Here is a 23,010-nt window from a genome sequence, read left to right on the forward strand (position 1 = left end):
AGTGTTTTCACAAGTCCAAAACAAGTGGTTAACAGTCTCTGGGTGAGGAAATGCAACTTTTAAGTCAAGCGCACTGACATTTTTGTCTGCTGAGGTAACCTTTCCGAGTAAGCGCTCAAAGTTGCCAATTTGTTCCTTAACTACATGTATGTCAATGCAAGGCTATGTGAAATTTTAAAGCGGTTAGGAATTAAGCAATATAGTCATAGTTAACAGCAAATTGCTGTTTTTAAGAACCTACTAAAGAATTATATAAATGGTAAATGGTTGTAGTTGTATACAGTTGTGATCAAAATTATTCAACCCCCCCACACAATTTTGGTGTTTTAGCAAGTTGGACATTTATTCCGTATTTTGTTTATAGTCATATCAAATAAAGATGTGTCAAATGGACAAATGCAACTTGAATTGTAACACTGTATTTTACAAAATACCAAAAAATGACATTTTTCTTAATATCTCATTGACAAAATGATTCAACCCCCTAGTTACATGCATCTTTAGTACTTAGTAGAACAGCCTTTGGCAGTAATGACATCCTTCAAACGTGATACATAACCGGACACAAGCTTCTTGCAACCATCTACAGGTATTTTAGTCCATTCCTCTTGGGCAAAGGCCTCCAGTTCATTCATATTCTTGGGCTTGCGTGCTGCAACTGCCTTCTTCAAGTCCCACCACAGGTTTTCTATAGGATTTAGGTCTGGAGACTGTGAAGGCCACTCCAGAGTCTTCCAGCCCTTCTTCTGCAACCACTCTGATGTTGATTTGGAGGTATGCTTGGGATCGTTGTCCTGTTGGAAGGTCCAACGTCTCCCAAGCCTCAGCTTCGTCACTGACTTCATGACATTTGCAGCTAATATATCCTGCTAGGAAATAGAATTCATAATGCCTTGAACGCGCTGGAGATTCCCGGTACCTGAGGCAGAGAAACAGCCCCAGAGCATGATTGACCCCCCCACCATGCTTAACAGTAGGCAAGGTGTTCTTCTGTTTGTAAGCTTCATTTTTTCTCCTCCAGACATAACGTTGATTCATAGGCCCAAAGAGTTCCACTTTTGTCTCATCACTCCATTGAACAGTTTCTCAAAACCTTTGGGGTTTGTCCAGATGATTTTTGGCATACTGGAGTATATTTTGCTTGTGCCTGGTAGTCAGAAATGGGTTGCGCCTGGGAGTTCTGGCATGGAGGCCTTCATCTCGTAGTGTGCGCCTTATTGTCTGGGACGAAACCTGCGTTCCCCCCTCTGCAATGTCCTGTTGTAGTTCCTCAGCTGTTACCCGGGGGTTTTTCACCACTGTACACACACAGCATCCTCTTTCTACCACACCCAGGTAGTGTTTCCACTGTGCCTTTAGCTTTAAACTTGCAAATTATGCTCCCAACCGTGTCTCTTGGAATGTGTAATGTCTTTGCTGTTTTCTTGTATCCATATCCTTTCTTATGAAGAGAAATTACCTCCTCTCTTGACTTCTTTGACCACTCCCTGGACTTCACCATGTTGCAAATACACCATTGACCATCTACAAGAAGCTGAGCGTCACAGTCTTTGTCAATCAGTTTAATTGTTGCTCGTTATGGTCCTAATCACTTCTACAGGTGTTTTCAACACCTGATTGAAAAGACCTTATTAAAATTCTGTTCTTAAGAGTTCAATCAATCAATCAATCAATCAATGTTTATCTATATAGCCCCAAATCACAAATGTCTCAAAGGACTGCACAAATCATTACGACTACAACATCCTCGGAAGAACCCACAAAAGGGCAAGGAAAACTCACACCCAGTGGGCAGGGAGAATTCACATCCAGTGGGACGCCAGTGACAATGCTGACTATGAGAAACCTTGGAGAGGATCTCAGATGTGGGCAACCCCGCCCCCTCTAGGGGACCGAAAGCAATGGATGTCGAGCGGGTCTAACATGATACTGTGAAAGTTCAATCCATAGTGGCTCCAACACAGCCGCGAGAGTTCAGTTCAAAGCGGATCCAAGACAGCAGCGAGAGTCCCGTCCACAGGAAACCATCTCAAGCGGAGGCGGATCAGCAGCGTAGAGATGTCCCCAACCGATACACAGGCGAGCGGTCCATCCTGGGTCTTGACTCTGGACAGCCAGTACTTCATCCATGGTCATCGGACCGGACCCCCTCCACAAGGGAGGGAGGACATAGGAGAAAAAAGAAAAGAAGCGGCAGATCAACTGGTCTAAAAAGGAGGTCTATTTAAAGGCTAGAGTATACGGATGAATTTTAAGGTGAGACTATGTGAGTTATGATCTTCAAGGGGTTGAATAATTTTGTCAATGAGATATTAAGAGAAATGACACTGTTTGGTATGTTACAAAATATAATGTTGTAATTCTATTTCATGCATCTTTATTTGATATGACTATAAACAAAATACGGAATAAATGTCCAACTTGCTAAAACACCAAAATAGTGGGAGGGTTGAATAATTTTGATCACAACTGTAGGGCTTTTCTACCCCTTTTTAAGGAGCCAAAGTGCTTTGACAGTATTTCCACATTCACCCATTCACACACACACTGAGGGATGGAGCTACCATGCAAGGCGCTCACCAGGACCCATCAGGAGCAAGGGTAAAGTGTCTTGCCCAAGGACACAACGGACGTGACAGACCTATTTATTAGGTGGTGCGATACCAACCATCTTATTCTAAATGTGACCAAGACACAGGAAATGGTTTTGGATCCGAGGAATGTGAGTGACCATGAGCCAGTGGTCATCAAAAATCAGAAAATCACCCAGGTATCCTCATATAAATATTTAGGGGTTCATATTGATCATCTCTGCTGGAAGACACATGTTGACAAACTGAGCAATAGACTGCAACAGAGGCTATGTTTTTTTGCGAAGATTAAGATTGTATGGCGTAAGCAGCCACATTATGATGATTTTCTACCGTGCCATTGTAGAGAGCATCATTAGATACGGGATCACCTCATGGTTTGGCAACCTAACCGTGAAGCTAAAAAGCAAATTGGCCGGCATGCATAAAACGGCAATGAAAATCGTAGGGAGGAAAGTATATGAGCCTATACAGAGCATCTATGAGCAGGCAGTTAGGAAAAAAGCTAAGAAAATGATTTCCAATTCACAACGCCCCCTCTTCCCTGAATATGGAACCCTGCCATCAGGGAGAAGACTCCAGGTCCCACTGTGCAAATCTAACCGCCTTAAATTATCATTTGTCCCAGCCTCCATTAAGCTGACCAACAATGTGCAATAGAATGTTAGAACCTTTATTTAACCAGATAAGAAACCCACTGAGATCAAGATCTCTTTCACAAGGGTGACCTGGCCAAGAGGTCAACAGCACATGTCACAGAGCAGTTTCAAAAAAGTAATACATTAAGACATACATTTTAAAATACATAAAAGAGAACTGTAAAACAATAAAGATTTACACCTTTTAAAAACACAATATGTAGGTTAGCAATTTTTTAGCACATAGCACTATAGAACTAAACACTTTAGCACACAGCACTTTATCCATGAGCTGTAGTGCGATGCACACTGGTACTTTATCTTTTATCTGCATACTGTAGATTTTATGCCTACATCAAAGTGCCACTTATGTCTATCAAGCTCCATGTTCTGATGTTTAAATGTTAGTTGTTTGGTTGTGGTTGTGTCTGTGCTTGTGTTCATGTTAAGAAAGCAATGATGCACTGTGTCCAAGACAAATTTTCCTGCGGGGACAATAGAGTTGAGCCTTGACCTTGACTAGGATGGTAGAAGGTGGGAATTGATCCATTAACCCTCACATTACTGGCACACCCTCCCCATATTTTTGTATTGATATATTTCATATGACAGGAGCATTTTGCTGTTTTGTGGACCTTATTTTGCTATTTATGTCAATCAAAACAACAAAGTGCCCCCCATTTTTTTACAAAAAAAATAGGATCTTTGATGAGCATTTTTGCACTCGGTGAGGTCAACGCCAAAGAAAGATTGTCTCTTTGCTGTTTTTGAGGGCCAACTAATCAAAGATCTTCAATTTAACAGTCGCTATTTGCTGTTTTTAAGGATCAACTAAGCAAAGATCATCCATATCAGTGGTCCCCAACCTTTTTGTGGCTGCGGACCGGTCAACGCTTGATAATTTGTCCCGCAGCCCGGCAAAGATTTATTTTGAATTTTTTTTTGTCATGAAAAAGGGAGTTTTTTTGGGTTGGTGCACTAATTGTAAGTGTATCTTGTGTTTTTTATGTTGATTTAATAAATCAATGTCTTCACTAATGCGGACGTTGTATCGATCCGTTGTGGTGAAGAAGGAGCTGAGCCGGAAGGCAAAGCTCTCAATTTACCGGTCGATCAACGTTCCCATCCTCACCTATGGTCATGAACTTTGGGTCATGACCGAAAGGATAAGATCACGGGTACAAGCGGCCGAAATGAGTTTCCTCCGCCGGGTGGCGGGGCTCTCCCTTAGAGATAGGGTGAGAAGCTCTGCCATCCGGGAGTAACTCAAAGTAAAGCCGCTGCTCCTCCACATCGAGAGGAGCCAGATGAGGTGGTTTGGGCATCTGGTCAGGATGCCACCCGAACGCCTCCCTAGGGAGGTGTTTAGGGCACGTCCAACCGGTAGGAGGCCACGGGGAAGACCCAGGACACGTTGGGAAGACTATGTCTCCCGGCTGGCCTGGGAACGCCTCGGGACCCCCCGGGAGGAGCTAGACAAAGTGGCTGGGGAGAGGGAAGTCTGGGCTTCCCTGCTTGGGCTGCTGCCCCCGAGATCCAACCTCGGATAAGCGGAAGAAGATGGATGGATGGAGTCATAGTTAACAGCAAATTTTTTTGCTGAGTTTGCAGTTTTTTGGGTTGGTTGCACTAATTGTAAGTGTATCTTGTGTTTTTTTATGTTGATTTAATACAAAATAAATAAATATATATTTTTTTTAATTTAAAAATTCTTCTGCGGCTTGGTACCAATTGAACCGCGGCCCGGTGGTTGTGGACCACTGATCTATATCCATCCATCCATCCATCCATTTTCTACCGCTTATTCCCTTTCTGGGTCGCGGGGGGCGCTGGCGCCTATCTCAGCTACAATCGGGCGGAAGGCGCGTTATATGACATGAATATTTAGCTGTTTTAAAAGGGCCTTATTCTGAAATATGCCAATCAAAACAGCACAGTGCTCCTTTTAAACAAAGGATGTTTGATTAGCATTTTTTTCCAATGTATCTTTGAAAACGAAAAGTGCATTTCCTTTTAGTAGATCTTTGATGAGCCTTTTTGGCAGTTGGTCAACGCTGAAGAAAGATTCTCACTCTATATGACAAGAGCTCTTTACTGTTTTTGAAGACCAACTCGTCAAATATTTTCGATGAAAACATTATCTCTGCTGTTTTTAAGGGCCAACTAGTCAAATGTCTTCTATATACCTTTGGTATTTTTCAGTTTTTAGGGACCTACTTCAATAATACTGGTTAAACATCTTCAATGTCAGAAATGTCTGCTGTTTTTAAGGAGCTACTGGAAAAACAAGTTGGGAAAGTATTTTTTCTTTAAAAAAAAAATGGTGACATAACATTGTTTATTCCCAACATAAGCAAATGACTTAACAGCCAAGACTGCAAAAAAAATATGACATGACAATAAAAGACAAGTCTTTATTGATAAGAAAAACCGTGACTGTTTCTCAAAGCGTGTTTTAAAAATCTTGCACCATGTCTTAGTGGCTCTTTAAACAGGTGCAGCAAGTAGGGGCGGGGCAGTTGTTAAACTGAGTCAACATGCATGACATGGCAAGTGGGCGTGGCCAAACAATGTAATTCTCGTGCAACAACCGCTAACTTGTGCCATCACATCATTTCCTCTTTCTGGAAAGACACCATCTAAAATAAAACAGTAGTACAAGTGAGTGCTCGGCACTGCCAAGTGTCTAATTCTCTGGGGGAAAAAAAAGAGGCAATCTGGAAATGTTGCTCTGGGTCTGGCATAATTCAACGCAGTAAAAGCACTAGAGAGGAAAATTAAAAGCATTGTTTCATTTGATAGAAACGCTGAATATAGAGCAGAACATACAGAGCAATAAATATAAACAGACCAAGAAGGATTGAGAGAAAAAAGACAAACATTTATGAACATTTAAGGACTTTACATTCAAGTCAAATATACATTGCAGCATGAGAAGAAAAGGAAGATTTCAAATCTGGCAAATGAGCCAGTAAAACCTGGACTGTTGTTCGAGTGTCCTGAGGTCAGTTTATCGACTGTCCCTTGAGGACAAAAACAACAAAAATAAACAAATTGTATCGTAATAATGAAATAGGATGATTCTATTTCCAGGAGAGGTTTAACATACAAATCAGTTCTTTTCAATTTGGCAACATGCTCCTATGGTGCTCATTTTGTTACTTAAACAGCATTGTTGTTGTTTTCAAGCATCAATGCAAGGAGTACATTTATAGAAGTCGATCCAAAAAGCTGCAGGAGTCTTCGGGTCACTTATGGGACCATCATCTTGATACTGTACATTGGAGGGCTAGTTTTTAATTGTGTCGTCCTTTTTTCTCTTTAGCCAAACTGGAAGAAGAAATTTCCAGGTCCAGATTCTTAGAAAAAAAAAAACATTTTAAAAAGTTAGATTTGTGTTAAAATTTTAGTTATTTTTTGTGCAAAAAATAAACAAACCTGCATTGGAATCAAATGAAAATCCTCCACCATGACCACCAAAGAAGGCTCTGAAGATGTTGTTTGCATCAAAATCTAGGCAGAAGAAACATTGTTTTAGAATTGAAACAGGTCAAATTCTGTCTTTGCAAAATTATTTAAACGGTCGGCGAGGCAACAATTTACCAATTTTCATTATTGTGGTTGTAATTCATAATAGTTTGCATGTAAGTTGGTAAGGAACCCATTTGACTGAGCCAAATAATGCTACCAAAACAGTACTTTGAAGTGTCCTGTGCAGAACAAAATGGCAGCTTGTGGCGCCATCCAGCGGACAGTTTATGAGTTCACTAATCTACAATCAACACAATGTGAAATGATGGCAACACTGATATTGAACACTTCTCCACACACGCTGAGCATTTACCTCCGCCATCGAGGGAGCCGTCGTCAGCAAGGTCATGGCCATTGTCGTATCTGGTCTTCTTTTTAGGGTCGGATAAAATGGTGAAGGCCTCGCCTACTTCCTTGAATTTCTTCTCCTCTTCTTTTTGCACCTCGGGAGTGGCCGCACTGTGGCGGTCTGCGACACACACACAAAACAAAGGAAGTTCAAACAATACACGTAATGCACTCCGACACCTTACATAAAAACTAAAGCAAAGTACATTCATATTTGGGAGCACACTATTCCAATGACTGTAATGGGACTGCTCCAAGCAGATTCATTATAATCAACACAATTTATAATATGAATGAATTACCAGGACTCAAAATTGTCCAAACGACAAACCTGCGACATCTGTGTGTGTACTAGAGACATTCAATTAATGCAACTGTTTCAGTCACGAAAATTGGTGACGTGGGGAAGCTCTGTACAAAATATTGAAAAACAAGGAATCCAAAAAAAGACAAAATAATCCACTGTCAGCAAAATTGCAGTTACACAGCAAAATAAAATGTGTTGTTTCATTAATGGGATTGCAAGTAATCAATAGAAGTGGCAAGTTGCAACCTTATGCAAACTATATAATCATAACTCTGAATACTAAGACTAAAAATTAAGGATAATGGATTCCGTTAATCATGTCCTAATTAAATATCAGTAAAATATTATTGTGTGTAGACAAATATTTAGAGAGTAAGACATCAATCTTAGTTTTGGCTGTCACTTCAGACTTTCCCAAAGCAGATGCTGCTTCCTGATCTCGAGAATCAGTTAGCGTGTTTTGACTTGCTACGTTTCTTATTCTATAAAAAGTATTTGTCTGCACACAATTATAGTTTACTAATTGTGTTGGGAGGATGTTTCTACATTTGGGACGTGAACGAGGCTGGACAAAAAAAGGACAGCGTAACAACGCTGTCAGACACAAAGCTCGCTGTGCTATCAAAGGCCTCTGGCTATCTGAATCTTGCCATTGGCCCCTGTGGCACTGATCGCCGGAAATTGGTAATGGACCTTCCGATGGTTTACATACAGAAACTTAATTACTTTTACTTCCTCTATTTAGTCAAGTTTGGTTCACCGAGCCGGAAACCTCAAACTGTTTAGCCTTTTTTGAGGTGGAAAAAGTTACAAATGAGATCTTTTGTTTGCTCACTTGTGTGTACTTATTTCTTTTATAAGTACCTAGGCTTGGGCAACATATCGATTTTATCGATATATTCAAGTTGTTTGTTGCAGACGTTTAAAAAAAAAAAAAAAAAAATTATTCTCTTAGTCCTGCATACTTTTTGCCACCTGGAGCTTCCGTAGCTTGCGCCGTCCCCCTCATTTCCTTAGAGGAGATTCACACACACCTAGCAAAGCACGGCTAATGCTAACGCTAACACGAGACATTTTTTACAAAGAAAATAAGTGTTGTCAGTACTTTGGTTTTGCAGCAAAAAGTGTGGAACAAATGACTGCACATGTCAAAGTTTGTTTTAAAAAGGCAGCAACACAACAAACGTAGTCCTGCATGGCAAAGTTTGCTTGAAAAAGGCAGCTGCACAATGAACTTTTTCCTGCATCTGAAACTGAAGCCTCCAGCCAATTGAGGGAAATACAACTACTTTACAAGGTGAACCAGACTGCAACAACAAACAAACTCCTGCTAAAAAGAAGCCACTCGAGGAGGAATCATTGTGTGATCAATGTCTTTATGTACCGTAATGGCCAACATTAAAATACAGTAGCATAGTAGACCTAAATATTCATTCAAACAAGGCAGCGTTTTTGGTCATATTTTGCACACTGTAACATCACACGCAGTTTGAACAGTAACAATGTGTTTGAATATTGGTGGTGTATAAATTCCACTGATTGTCAACAATGGGCAAAATCTAACAAATCAGATTCAACTATGAAAATCTTTAGTTGAAGACAGCCCTGCCCTACTAGAATTGATCCATCAAATAAGATAAACTGCAGTTATCTGGAGGAATTGGGCAACTAGGACTCATGAGGAAGTCCAGCACGCTATGGATGACCCAGTGTGAATTCATCCAAAGTAGTGTTTTAAAAAGGCCTGAGACTCTTTTACCTGGGTGATGCATCAGGGCTCGTTTACGATAGGCTTTCTTGATCTCGTCCTCTGTGGCGTTCTTTCCTATTCCCAGCACCTTGTAGTAGTCTTTCCTCTTGCTTTTCTTCAGCTCCAACTTGGCCATTTTCAGCAGTTGCTTGTGGTCTGGAGATAGGGACGTACGTATTTTGAACAACTCGGCAGCCAACTTGGATTTGAGAACGCTTGGAGCTGCTTACCTGCCGTTTTTTCGGTCTGGTACACTTTTTCATAGTCGCGTATGGCCTCTTCGTATTGTTCTGTGTCCATGAAGCTGCAGTCACCCACAGATCACTTTAGAAAAGAACCAATGCAAACAATAATAAAGACACTTCAAGGACTAACATACATACCACTGAGCTCTTCTCAAGTAAGCTTTGATGTAGCTGTCATCTAGTTTAATGGCACTGGTGCAGTCATCAATAGCTTGATTCAGTTTATTCAGCTATTGGGGAGTAAGAAGTGTCAGAAGGATGGAAAGATACCTAATAAAACTAATTTTTACAGAAATGTTGCATTACCTTTACTCCTGCGGTGGCTCTGTTGCAGTAGAGTTTGGCGTTTGTCTTGATGTTGTTGGGGTCAATTCCAAGAGCTTCAGTGTACAGCTGATAAGCGGCATTGTAGTTGTTGTTCTTAAATGTCAGATTTCCCTCCTCTTTTTTGGCTTTCAATGCTTTGGCATTCTGTTTTGGAAGACAAACAAATGCAGTCACGTATACAGACTAATCTATGCCTGAACCGCCACGCACGAAAGGTTGACCATTTGACAAATAATGCACCTTAGGTGTCAGATTGCCATGACAGTTTGCATTGCACTCTATACAATTTGCACCAAAAACATGACATATATTAAGGCAACTGATAAGCACGTGTTTGTAAAATATTAGCAAGAGTGGTTGGAAAAAAAATGGCCGCCAGCAAGCAAAACTACTATGGCAGACAAGTACAGTATAAAGCTGCGACCGCACAAAACTACTCTTAGTCGCGCCCACTTTTAGTCTAAATTGCGCTCACTTTAGGTCTAAGTCACGCCCACTAAAAGCCACGCCCACAAGGGTGATAACAATGGAACTGAAGCATGTCTTAATAGGAAGTGAAGCTGAAGAGACAACATGTAACACAGAAATCAAAAATGCATTTTAAAAATAACACTGCTGAAAATAAGTTAGGGTAAGGTTTGGGTTTTGGTTAGAGTTGTATCCACTTGGCCAAAAAAGCAATACATTCAACAACCAAAATAATTGTACTATGGTTTAAATTGAAGCAATCCAGGATCAATTCGTTGTTTTACTTCTTTATAAGGCCAAACAATGAAGATGTGGAATGTGCATTGTAACAATGCTGCATGGTTAAATTATTCACAAGATACTGCAGCTGCTCGTAAGAAGAATAGGTTTTGGGATACAAGTTACAGCCCGTTATAGTACTGCCTATTGACCAATAAAAAATCCCCGCCCACTGACCAAACTAATGTCATCCTTCATTACCAATCCTATGGAGAAAATGTATATTACACATTTTCAATGTTCGGCCTGGATAAACCAACAAACAAAAACAAAATTCTAAAGTAACTTCAACTTAAAAGTGTCGTACAATTCTTTGTCTTCTTCTTGTTTATCTGCAAGTCCACATGAAACTTGGCGTTTTAGATGGAATTGCAGAAATTACAACCTTGTTATCCATATCTTAATATTTTATTTAATTATTGTACACATAATAGGAAAAACAATATTTTCATTTTTTGTTTTACTTGGTATATACAAACAAATGATGACAAATTTGTGCTCCATGTCTTTATCAGTTTGGGGGGTTTTGTCTTGGACTGGACCCCGGCTCAACAGGAGTGAGCAAGTATTTGTCCAAAATAAATTTCTCATTTGCCTAACGATGATAAAACTGTGAGGATATCTCTACTGCATGTATATTTTGACCACAATTCATAGGAACTCCGCGAATGTCATACAACAGGGGTGTCCAAAGGGACACAGCGGAGGCTAATTTGTGCATTTAATTTAATAAAACCAATCCAATGTAGGTCAATATATGCTAAGCTGTATGAACAAGCATCTTAGTTTTGTGATGAGTGACAGAAAAATTAAGTGTAATGTCTAAAACCATCTCTCATTAATACAGGGTATCTGCAGGTTTCAGCAAGTCAAATTTAAGACTTTTTAAGACCTTTTTAATGCCACCTTGAATGAAATTTAAGACCAAAAAAAAAAAAAAAAAAAATCTATAAATATAAGCGATGGTTGGGGATCCCACTGTACTACAACCTCAATGACAATCAGTCAAGTTTACTTTTTGTATGTTTATTAATAAACAAACTGATAAGCACCACTCCGCCAAACAGCTTATCAAAAATCTTGAGATATCCAAAAATCTTGACATCCAAAACAAACAAACCAACACCAACGCCAGTAAAAACATAATAACCGAGGTGAGGGTAAAAATAAATTACATTTGGTCAATAATAGTGCAATAATAGTGCAAAACAGTATTATAACATCAACAACAAAACATGGACATCCAGTTGTTTCTTTTTCGTGCTGTAATTCAGTGTTTCATCGAACATTAACACATACCGAGACCCGTTGACTTGGTCGAAGAGCAGGTTTCGGATGTGAGGTGTTAATCCGTGTCTCGTAATATATGCTGTTTTATCCTTTCCACAGGAAAATGTATTAGCAACCTGAGAATCAGGAAACATCACACGAAAAAGATCGCCAATCCCGTCATTTGAGGTGTAGGATTGATGTTTCACCACAGTGTGCAAGATCCATAACACCTCGGATTTTAATGTTACTGTCCTGCCGAAGATTAGTGTCAGGTCAGTGCTGCTAGTGGCAGGTGTTGCTAACTGGGGGGGTGTTGGACCCACGCAGAACTGAGAGATGCGCGGTGTTTGTTTTTGGCTCTCTGCCGCAATTTTATGCTTACCGCACTGCATGTGCGATCCGACCGCTCTAATTCCCAAGTTTGAAATCCCTCTTACAAAGTATGCACCTGGCCTCCTCGGGATTGGCAACAGGCTTAAGCCATCTTTTAAACCAGCTGTCCTCCAGCCAACGCTCGCAAAACTTGCATTTCCCCTATGCTGATTGAAAGGCGGGACGCGAGAAAGAAAGGAAAGAGTCTGCGCGCGACCCGACTATGCGCGCGACTGACACTGAAATCACTCACTTTTACTCAAACACGTGCCGTAACTTTTACTCAAAGAAGTGCCCCGGAAAACAACAAAAAAAACTGGCCAGACAATTTAAGACCATTGAGTACTGAATTTAAGACCATGTTAGGAATTTCGAATAAATGTAATACTTTTTAAGTCCTTAATTTTAGATACATGAATTTAAGAATTTTTAAGACTTTTTAAGGATCTGCGGAAACCCTGTAATAATTTTCATTTTACGACATACTTAAGTGCGACCCAAAAATGGCTCCTGGGCCAGACTTTAAACACCTAGGCACACAACATTTGAACACCATGGGCTATCTTAGATTCCTCAAATGACTATCATTTTGAAAAAGGTCTGCATTAAACGCAGTATACAAAATTGCAAAGTGTTGACTATAAAATTCGTACCCTGCAAGCAAGTCGGGCCTTTTCATGATCAGGTGCCATGCGCAGAGCCTGGACAAAGAACTGTACGGCTTTATCGATGCAGTCTTCATAGTAGAGACACAAGCCTCGAACATAAAGAGCGTCTGCGTTTGTGGAATCCATACGCAGAATATCACTGGAAAAAGAAACCAAAAGTCAACAGAAAAGCCTTGAAAACTGCACTAAAATTAGGAATTGAGGATTTCTACCTTGCGACAGACTGAGCTTCAGGATAACGTCCAAGCAGAGCCAGACACTCCGCCTTGAGGATTTTGAAGCGCTGGCAGGCAGAAGCTAGAGCTAGGGCCCGGTCCATACAGTACACCACCTGATTCAAGACATAAAAAATGTTTTTCTGTACAGTGGAAGCCCTTTGAATCGATTGCTGACTCAACATAAGCAGTTGTCAACAGAATGGGAACTAGCCACTGCTTGCATATTTACCTGTGGCTTTTGCAAGAGACACACTTACACTCTTATCTAATCTACCTCGTCACTAGTTCGAAAAATGTTGTCACATCTTGTTTCCAATGTTTGGTACATGCACAAATCTTTCTTGACTAAAAATGTAAAAACTAATTTGTTGCTGTGAAAGAATCCAGGCTAATACTGCCAGGCTTTTATTTTGAAGCTTACAAAACTACTACTACTACGAAATTGGATTAGCCGCTAAACTCAGACAGAAAATGACGACAGCATTGCGACATTACTACTTGATTTGAGGAAACAATAGAAAGTAGGATAATGCACACAAAAACACAGACGTGCTACATGCCATGATTAAAATCACCATCGGCCCCTTTAAGTGGGCAGTTTTTAGTAAAAAGACCACAGTGGACAGGGACTTGGTGAGTAGATTGACATTAACATGACCACCTTAAGTTAAATCCATGTTATATTTCTGCAGGTATATGCAAATCTAATTGAATTATCTTAATGTATTATTAATACAGCTTAAACACATTGAATGCTCATGTTTGATTGAAATATATAGTTTAAATCATTCAATTGTCTGTTTTTACAAAATTGTTGAATGGTTGAAAAGTTTATATTAACTGTGGCCCATTAAAGCACTAATGTAATTTTAATATCATATTAATAATAACTTTCAAACGCAATAAACATATTGTTCATTACTGTAGTATTTTTACTATTGTAATAAGAAGGTCAACAACTTAATTATCCTTAATAGGTAAACAAATGTAAAAGTAAAATGCACTACGATCTCTGTTAGCAAATATTGCACTTCAATAAATATTGAACATCTTGAAGTGCAATTTTCCCCCCAACTGGAAAAACTTGGTCGGGTTGTTTGTTTTGTTGCCAAAACCTCCATCACAGCACACTTGCTTTTTCGTTCGTGATGATGGGCTCATTTTGCTCATTCAGCTTGAAGATGAAATATTTCCACATTGGGACATTTGGCTCTGGAATAATCGTTTTTCCTCCTAACCTTTGATACTTAGCAGTGTTTCTCACTAGTAAATCGCGACGAGCGGGGCAACGTTGGTGTATTCTATGTGTGTAAGCGCGATGAACACAGCGAGACCAATTGTGAATTTTTTAATGTCCCTCAACATAGTATTTAATGCTTTTTAATTACATTTAAGGCATTCATTTTCACAAAATTTATTTAATGACTGTTAATGCTTTTTACCAACCCGTAGAAACCCTGTATTTATTAAGTGGAAGAAAGCAATGCAAGCCTGTGACTACAGTTAAAATAAAGATATGCTCCATGCAAGTCCTTATTGGTCGTCTTCCTGTGGCAATTGTCGCTCCTTAAAACAAAGACGGAGTACTGTTGAGGCGAGACAGTTGATTTTCTTAAATTGGTTTGGTACTTCTTGAAAATAAAAATTCAAAAAATTGTTCCCCAAAGTTTGCAAAGCCTGGAGGCCTCTTTGAATGTGTTGTGTCTAGTACTTCTGAGGAGGTTGTACATAGAATTTAATTCTACGGGCGCATCGGATAACAAAGCGTTGTCACAAGTCAATGGCATGCTTGGTTTCTACACCGCATGTCCTTCTAGGCGCAATTATCCCATTTATCTGAGCTTAAGACCTCCATTTCCAATGGCCCTGGCAGGGATCCTAACTGGCAGCAGTTGCATGAAAGACAGCAGCGCATACCTTTACACTAATAGTACAAAGATAAAAAATCATGCCATAGATAACCATCATAGTAAATAAACAAATTGCTAGTAGGCACTCGGGCTGCAACTAACGATGGATAGTCAATTGGTCAACGATTATCTGAACGATTCGTCAACTAATCCGTTAATAAAGCGTACACATATTTAAGGCTCTAATTTTTCAATCGATTTCTAAATTCAGCTAAAGTTATTTTAGGCATGTTTCCTAATAAAAATGTCAAATTTATTCATAAATATGTATTCATACTGTGCTGCTCATTCAGCTGGTACAAAAATTAAAATGACTAATAAAATGTTGCCCGTTTAAAAGAAAAAAAGGGCAAAGTGCTAAAAAAAACCCCTCCAAATCAACCATGTTTATATATATTTAAAAAAAAACATTTAAATAGCAGCAATGAAAACAAACAAGGCACAAAATCTAACTTCTTCCCCCCAAAAAAGCATTTGTGATGTTTAAAAAGCTGCAAACTGGTATATTGACTATTTAACTTTTGGCAGTTTTACCACACTAATAGACTCAATGTGTATAATTCTATATTTGATGAATTCTTAAAATGTTGGCTATTTAATAGATTACCAGTATATGTTTATTCTTATGACACCCCCGCATTGGTGCCTGTCAGTCTCTCTAGTGTTTGTGGTTGTGCGCACGCCCGCGCGCACGGTTTGGGTTTGTTAAACTGCCTTTTTTCCCCGGCGTTGCAAATTGACACTGCTTTAAAACGTAAGTTTAACTAGCTGACTTTTGCTAAAATGGTAGTTAAAGTTATTTTTCACACAACTTCGTCTCACTCTTGTTAGCTAGCTAGCAAGGTAGAAGCTAACACTCTTACAGAGGTACAGACTGCATCCTCCCTCCGAATGGTCGGCATCATACCTCTGCTTTAAATGCTCGCGTATCACAGATGTACTGCCATAAAAACAAAGTCTGCTTTGCAAAATGAGCATAGTATATGTTTTTAACAAGAGTGAGAGGAAACATCCTCAAACTGTACATGTTATCACCAGCGTTGTTTTTACGAGTGACCCACTTTCGCCCGGAAAACCACGAGTGATGACGAAAAATTTTATTGTCGATATTTGTCAACAAGGTCGACTAATCGTTACCGCCCTAGTAGGCACTGCCACAAGTCTAGTGTTGTATGGGAAATACATTATTGAATAAATTGGTATTCATACATTGTGTGACCCTCAGGTCCCTTACGCAACATTTTGAGAAGAATATGGTCCAAAACTGTTTTTTGTGCTTTTACCTATTTAATAAAATAAAAAGGTTAAGTATCTCTAAAAAGATGACTTAAGTAAAAGTGACCTTTCTGAAGTCTCGCTTTTCAAAGCCAAATTCTGCCAGTCGCTCAAACTCCAGCAAAGTTTCCGCATTCTTGTTCTGAGAAAAGAAGAACAAACACACGTGTCATGTCACATCGACCCAACCGATTTTCGGTCAGGATGAATAAAAATGTTAGGAGGCAGTTCCACCTCCTGCTCAGCCTCTCTGTTACTTGGCTCTATTTCAAGAACCTTCTGAAAGCAGCGACTGGCAGCCATGGCGTTTCCCAGAGACAGGTGGCACTTGCCCTCGCGTAAATGACCCTGTGTGTGAGGTGAGAGGGAACGCCACCCCGTAAAAAGGACTGGCACAGTTGCGACAACAAATGAGTGTGCAGGATCTGTTGGGACTGACCTTCATGAAGCAGTCGTCCAGCCGCACAGCCTGCTGGGAATCTTCCAGGGCCTCCCGAAAGCGGCACAGCATCATGAGGGTGGCTGCTCTGTTGCCATAATAGCTGGCATTTTTTGGACAGGCATCTTGATGGAAAGAAAAAAGAAAGTTCGAAGTCTTTCAATATCATGAAGAAGTGTCTCACTTATGACCAGTACACAAAAAATAGTGGTGATGTGCATAACTTAGAATTAAGGTGCAATGAGGAAGTTTGGCGTGAAAGGATGAGTCAGAAGAACCAAACTGAACCCTGAACTGTTTTTTTATTGTCCCTTTCTGTTTATGTACTCAAACTGCATTCAAACTCTGGATTTTTTCTCCCTTGTAATTGTTCCAAAATGTGTTAAAATCCTCCAAGTATGATTTCATGGTCTTCCCCAAACTGTTCCCACAAAGTTGCATTTTCATTATAATAGTCTTGGACAACTACTACAACCCTCGATTGGTATGCGTCATAGCTCGATTGACGGTAGACATTCATTCCATTGGACTGAAGCCAAATGGGTGTGACAATAACTGTTCAACAAAGGCCACTAAAACATAAACGTTAAAACCATTATAACACAAATGTTTTGACAACACAAACCAGCGAACATGGTTAGGACAAGTTTAGACAAATTGTGTGTGTGTGTGCGTGCGTGCGTGCATCTTTGTGAGGGGCAGGGGAGTTGTCCGTGTAACATCACTGGTCAGAACATTTATTTTATAAACGTAGCAGTGGTATTTTAATATTTGCAATGACAAAGGAGGACCAGCTTAACACGTGAAATTCATTCGTGGGGAAAATAATTTACTCCCTTAGCTTCCGCAAAAACAAAAATTATTACACACGTATAACACTTTCTGGCTGCCCTTAAAAAAACTAAATAGAAATCCAAAAATATAGAAGCCACAGCCGGTTGCTAAGAACTTTTTTTTTGCAGTGACAGGAAAGACAAAAACATTTTTTTTTAGTTCCTGTGCTTTCATTGTAAAGAAAATCACAGATATGTATTACTCTCATTATAATAAGCCTCCTTTTGGTCCTCTTCTGCTTTTAAGGGGAATTCCACTTTTTTGTTGTAGAATTTTGCCTATCATTTACAATCCTTATGTGAGACAAGATCACATATGTTGTTCTCTTTTTATGCATTCTAACTCGTAAATAAACGTTAGCAAAAGTCAGCTAAATATGGAGCCAATGAATGTCGCTCTATTTGGTCTATAAAGTGCTCTGAAAAATCTAAACTCCATCAAGGTTTTACATCAATGATGAAAGTATATATGTAATGTAGTAACAGGCACATTCACATATTTTAAGAAGTTTTAGTTATTTTAAGCATTCTGCGGCGCAATAATTTTATAGACGCATCACAATGTTTGCTTTTTGCTTCAACACAAACACTTACAACTACTAATGGCAGACTTTGTAAGAGACAACATACATAATAAAACACTCATTTACTGTACAATGTCTGCTATCACTGGGATGCTGACTGGTGGGATGTTTATATCTTCCCGTATAAATGAAGAATTAATCAATAGTCCTCGCCAAGGGTTAAGAAATAGCTGGGTGGAAAACAATCGTCATTTCGTTTCTTTCTTGCCAATTTCAGGTCTGAGTTGGGTGTTGAATTTAATTCACTTCTTAATCTATGGCTACAACCTTCAACTATTCAGGTGAGAAGCTTGATTCATAATGTAGAATTATCTCACAGGCTGATGTCCTTATATCCCATAAACTAGTTACTTCTCTGTGATCAATTCACCGCTAGAATTATGTCCTTAACGTAAGTGCTTATACTAACAATGTCGCTATGACTTGGTAAATATTCAGGTCACAAAATTTAATTGAAATATTGTTGCCGCTTTTTGGATGTTTTAGTGGGTTTTATGAGGGCAATAGATGCAATGACGTCATGGCTACCATTCTCTCTATTATTAGCTGACTTATCTACAACCTAGAATGTTTTACAAAAAATATGATAATTCTTCTATTTCATATGGATTGTGAAGGATAAGCAAAGTTCCAAAAAAGTTACCCTTTACAGGAATTTTCCAATGATTCTTCATAGGAGGTCCCAGAAGGACAGTTGAAGAATAGAAAATAATCATTCAAGCTAAACAATGCATGATTGCAAAAAAGATAATTCAATAATACAAGCCAATTATCGATCACTTCTTCTTGTGAGCTGATTCGTTGAAACTGGATTGAAAACAATACACAATTTTGGGGCCAAAAAACAGCACCAAAACAAAAAAAGAAATGGTATTCTTACCAATGGCCTTGGTGTAGTAATTGAAAGCCTCTGAGTAGTCCTTCTTGCTGTAGAATGCATTGCCTTGTTCCTTAAAGCCTTCAGCTTGACTAAAGAGGTGGAGAAAACCAACCAGGGAAAAATAAATGCAAGGAAAAATAAGTGTTGCAATTGCGACTCAGCTCGTACAATAATTGGAAACTTATAAAATACATTTCTATATCACAGTGTATCAATGTGGATTTACTCTAGCTACACATCATATTAGCGCTCAGTCCGCCCTGAGATCGGTAGGTCGTGTGTTCAAACCCTGGCCGAGTCTTACCAAAGACTATAAAAATGGGACCCATTACCTCCATGTAGGGCTGGGCGATATTGATATAAATGATGTATCGCGGATTTGTCACTGTGCCATATAGAAAATGACTATATCGTAATATTCGAGTATATGTTCTCACGCAGTTGCTTTTAGCTGCGGGCATTACACTACAGGCGTTTCTCACTTCTTCTCGTCTCTCCTTCTCACAGACGTAAAACAAGCCCACCTTCTAACATACGTCACATACTGTCGCGCGTGTAGCGTCATAAGCTCTCGCTGAGCAGAGAGGTAGCAGCATGGCTAACGTTAGCTGAGGCAGGAGGCGCAAGCAGAGCGGAGCGAGTTGAGTGACATTACAAGAGAGAGAAGGTGCGAAACTGATCCCAAATAGAGGAAGAACAATTAATGCCCCAAAAAACAGCAGGGGGTCCATCATCTGGCTGTGGTTTGGCTTCAAGCAGGAAGATATTCAGCACACAACAGCAATATACAAAGTATGCAGCAGAAACATAGCAGCACTACTAATATGTTCTTTCATTTAAAAAGTCACCCGCGAGAGAATGAAGAGTATTTAATAAATACAGTTTTGGTCAATTGACTTAGTTGTGATTTTCCTCTGTGCATGGAAGTTTAAAAGAAGCATATATTAAAGGCCTACTGAAATGAGATGTTCTTATTTAAACGGGGATAGCAGGTCCATTCTATGTGTCATACTTGATGATTTCTCGATATTGCCATATTTTTGCTGAAAGGATTTAGTAGAGAACATCGACGATAAAGTTCGCAACTGTTGGTGCTGATAAAAAAGCTTTGCCTTTACCGGAAGTCGCAGACGATGACGTCACAAGGGTGAGGGCTCCTCACGTCCTCACATTGTTTATAATGGGAGCCTCCAGCAACAAGAGCTATTCAGACCGAGAAAATGACAATTTCCCCGTTAATTTGAGCGAGGAAGAAAGATTTGTGGATGATGATATTGATAGCGAAGGACTATAAAAAATAACAAAAAAAAATAAAATAAAATGCGACGGCTCCGTGCGGCGGCAGTATGAGCGTTTCAGATTTAGACACATTTACTAGGATAATTCTGGAAGATCCCTTATCTGCTTATTGTTTTAATCCTGTTTTTGTGAGACTGTAGAATACAATAGAATAGAATGAACTTTATTGTCATTATATTTGCATATAACGAGATTAAAGACTCCAATTTAAGGTGCGGTAGTGGGAACAAATATGGGGTGAAATAAATGACATAAGAGGTAAAAAGGAAAAACTAACAATTGAAATAAACAGACTACTATCCAATAAACATAATAAGCAATTCTGTACAATATACAAAACACTATAGAAGTACAAAATACAAATACTGTACAATATACAGAGCAAGACAGGAGTACCGAAGTAATAAATAACAACTTGTAAAGACATACCTCGAGGTCGGATGGCTGCGGTGAACACGCAGTGTCTCAGAGAGAAGCTGAAGAGCCAAGCTCACAGCTGCCTTTTAAACAACTACTGCAGGAGGACGAATAATCCAATGATGTCTCCGGTAAGATATATATCACAATTTTCCCATCCAAAAACATGGTGGTTGACGTAGAGAAACATGCTCGCTTGACCGCTATGTGTTAAGAACAAAGAAACACCGGCTGTGTCTCGGTGCTAAAGGCAGCTGCAATACACCGCTTTCCACCAACAGCATTGTTCTTTATAGTCTCCATTATTAATTGAACAAATTGCAAAAGATTCAGCAACACAGATGTCAAAATTACTGTGTAATTATGCGATGAAAAGAGACGACTGTTAACCGTAACTGGTGCTGAGCTACAATTTCCTGACAGTCCGTGACGTCACGGGCACGCGTCATCATTCCGCGACGTTTTCAACAAGAAACTCCGCGGGAAATTTAAAATTGCAATTTAGTCAACTAAACCGGCCGTATTGGCATGTGTTGCAATGTTAATATTTCATCATTGATATATAAACTATCAGACTGCGTGGTCAATAGTAGTGGGTTTCAGTAGGCCTTTAATGCAGTATGATGAAGAATCTTTTAATGTAGACACATAGAATCATCATACGTGATTATATGCATCAAGTGTTCATTCAAGGCTAAGGAAAAATTTCGAGATATATATCGCAATGTTAATAAAAGCCAATATCGCCCAGCCCTACCTTCATGCTTGGCACTCAGCATCAGGAGTTGGAATTAAGTCACCGAAATGATTCCCGAGCGCGGCCACCGCTGCTGCTCACTGCTCCCCTCAAATCCCAGGGGGTGAACAAGGGGAGGGGTCAACTGCAGAGGGTAATTTCATCACACCTTAGCGTGTGTGTGACTGACTATCAGTGGTACTTTAACTTTAAAACCGATCATTTGGGGCTATTAAACTGAACATCACGCAAAGAGGTTCGATCACGTATTACTCCACACTTAAAAGGGCTGTTGCTAGACAAAGTAAGTCAATACTGTGTTGAGAAATGGCAGGAAATAGAATTTATAGCGTTCAGCCACGAGAAAGTCAATATATTATGAATGTAAACTTAAAAGTCAAAACACTATGTTAATCATGTACCACTAATTTAAGGTATGAGTCATTTTAAAGCTAGAGTTAGCCAACCAAGACTAACCGTTAGCTTTTAGAACCCAAAATGTCAGTTTTGTTCAAATCTTTCTTTTCGTTGATGACTAAAATTAGAGCATATTGTAACACACACACATATACAATTCGACGTCAATAGAAGACAGTTTCGAATGTTTACCACGTGTTTGGCAACGAGAGCATTTAAATCAGTTAATCATCCTCATGCTGTACAAAAATAAATATATTGTTTAAAGAAAGGTGAAAGATGTAGAATACATGGCGGTGTTCTTTCAGGCGCATGCTAGCTTGGTTAGCTTACAGCCAGGCATTGTTGTCCCCGGCACCTCGTCCGACTTCACCAATCTTTTCCATTCGGTTTGCATTTAGCGTAAGTTCATGGCAAACAATAAAAGCCGAACGGTGTTCCTTCATACCGTTCGAGGTCGTCTTGATTGTGAAGCAGAAAGTCCGCATCCACCGGCACGTCGATGTCAACAGCCGCCATTTTTTTCTAGAAAGGACGAACACGACGTGACGTCATTTCCGTGTGACACTGCTTTTTTGTTGTAGCTGTTTGTAAGCACAACTTTTTTGTTGTAGCTGTTGTAAGCACAATACAAATGGCGCGCAATTTGCAAGCAGCGTTGGTCGGGCCCGCATATTTGGCTGGTGCTTCCTGCCTGTACCCATTCAACAAGTAATTGTGTGTAGAATTTGGAGAACAAAAAAGAAAATATTCCATTTCACGTTGTCATTATAGGGCAGGGGTAGGGAACCTATGGCTCTAGAGCCAGATGTGGCTCTTTTGATGACTGCACCTGGCTCTCAGATCAATCTTAGCTGACATTGCTTAACACGGTAAGAAATGAATAATTCCGCTGGTAATAACGGCGTTAAAAATAACGTTCAAAATATAAAACATTCTCATGCACTTTAATCCATCCATCCGGTTTCTACCACACCTGTTCAAGAAGTCGAATTAATGGTAAGAAGTATTTTATTTATTGTTGGTTAGCTTCAGAATAACGATGTTATTAAAAGGAATAAGAGACTTATTTATACTCTAAAAATATCGGTCTTACTTAAAAATGCATGCATTTAGTTGTCCATCCATCTTCTTCCGCTTATCCGAGGTCGGGTCGCGGGGGTAGCAGCCTAAGCAGGGAAGCCCAGACTTCCCTCTCCCCAGCCA

The 23,010-nt window shown here is 39.6% G+C and overlaps 1 protein-coding gene across 1 annotated transcript; it reads right to left on the reverse strand.

The window, feature by feature from the left end:
- Positions 1-5,629: 5,629 nt before the first annotated feature.
- LOC133558354 (dnaJ homolog subfamily C member 7-like) lies at positions 5,630-22,411 on the reverse strand. The gene is made up of 14 exons (XM_061909668.1): positions 22,253-22,411; positions 18,936-19,024; positions 16,639-16,763; positions 16,434-16,547; positions 16,267-16,341; positions 13,009-13,127; positions 12,782-12,935; positions 9,717-9,881; positions 9,549-9,640; positions 9,396-9,469; positions 9,175-9,321; positions 7,074-7,229; positions 6,668-6,742; positions 5,630-6,588 (listed from the first exon to the last, which is right to left on the reverse strand). Exons 1-14 carry the CDS (start codon positions 22,321-22,323, stop codon positions 6,551-6,553), a joined length of 1,494 nt encoding a protein of 497 aa, XP_061765652.1. The 5' UTR covers positions 22,324-22,411; the 3' UTR covers positions 5,630-6,550.
- Between the last annotated feature and the right edge of the window lie 599 nt (positions 22,412-23,010).

The sequence above is a fragment of the Nerophis ophidion genome, linkage group LG08 (assembly GCF_033978795.1).
Source record: "Nerophis ophidion isolate RoL-2023_Sa linkage group LG08, RoL_Noph_v1.0, whole genome shotgun sequence".
In the NCBI taxonomy this organism is placed as follows: Eukaryota; Metazoa; Chordata; class Actinopteri; order Syngnathiformes; family Syngnathidae; genus Nerophis; species Nerophis ophidion.

What these genes read in the sequence shown, in the direction of transcription:
- LOC133558354 (XM_061909668.1), bottom strand. Translation starts at nt 22,323, where the DNA reads ATGGCGGCTGTTGACATCGACGTGCCGGTGGATGCGGACTTTCTGCTT. An exon ending in GAAGCTCAGTCTGTCGCAAG is followed by an intron (nt 12,936 to 13,008) that starts GTAGAAATCCTC and finishes TTCTTTTTCCAG; the next exon opens with TGATATTCTGCGTATGGATT. An exon ending in GAGCCACCGCAGGAGTAAAG is followed by an intron (nt 9,641 to 9,716) that starts GTAATGCAACAT and finishes ACTCCCCAATAG; the next exon opens with CTGAATAAACTGAATCAAGC.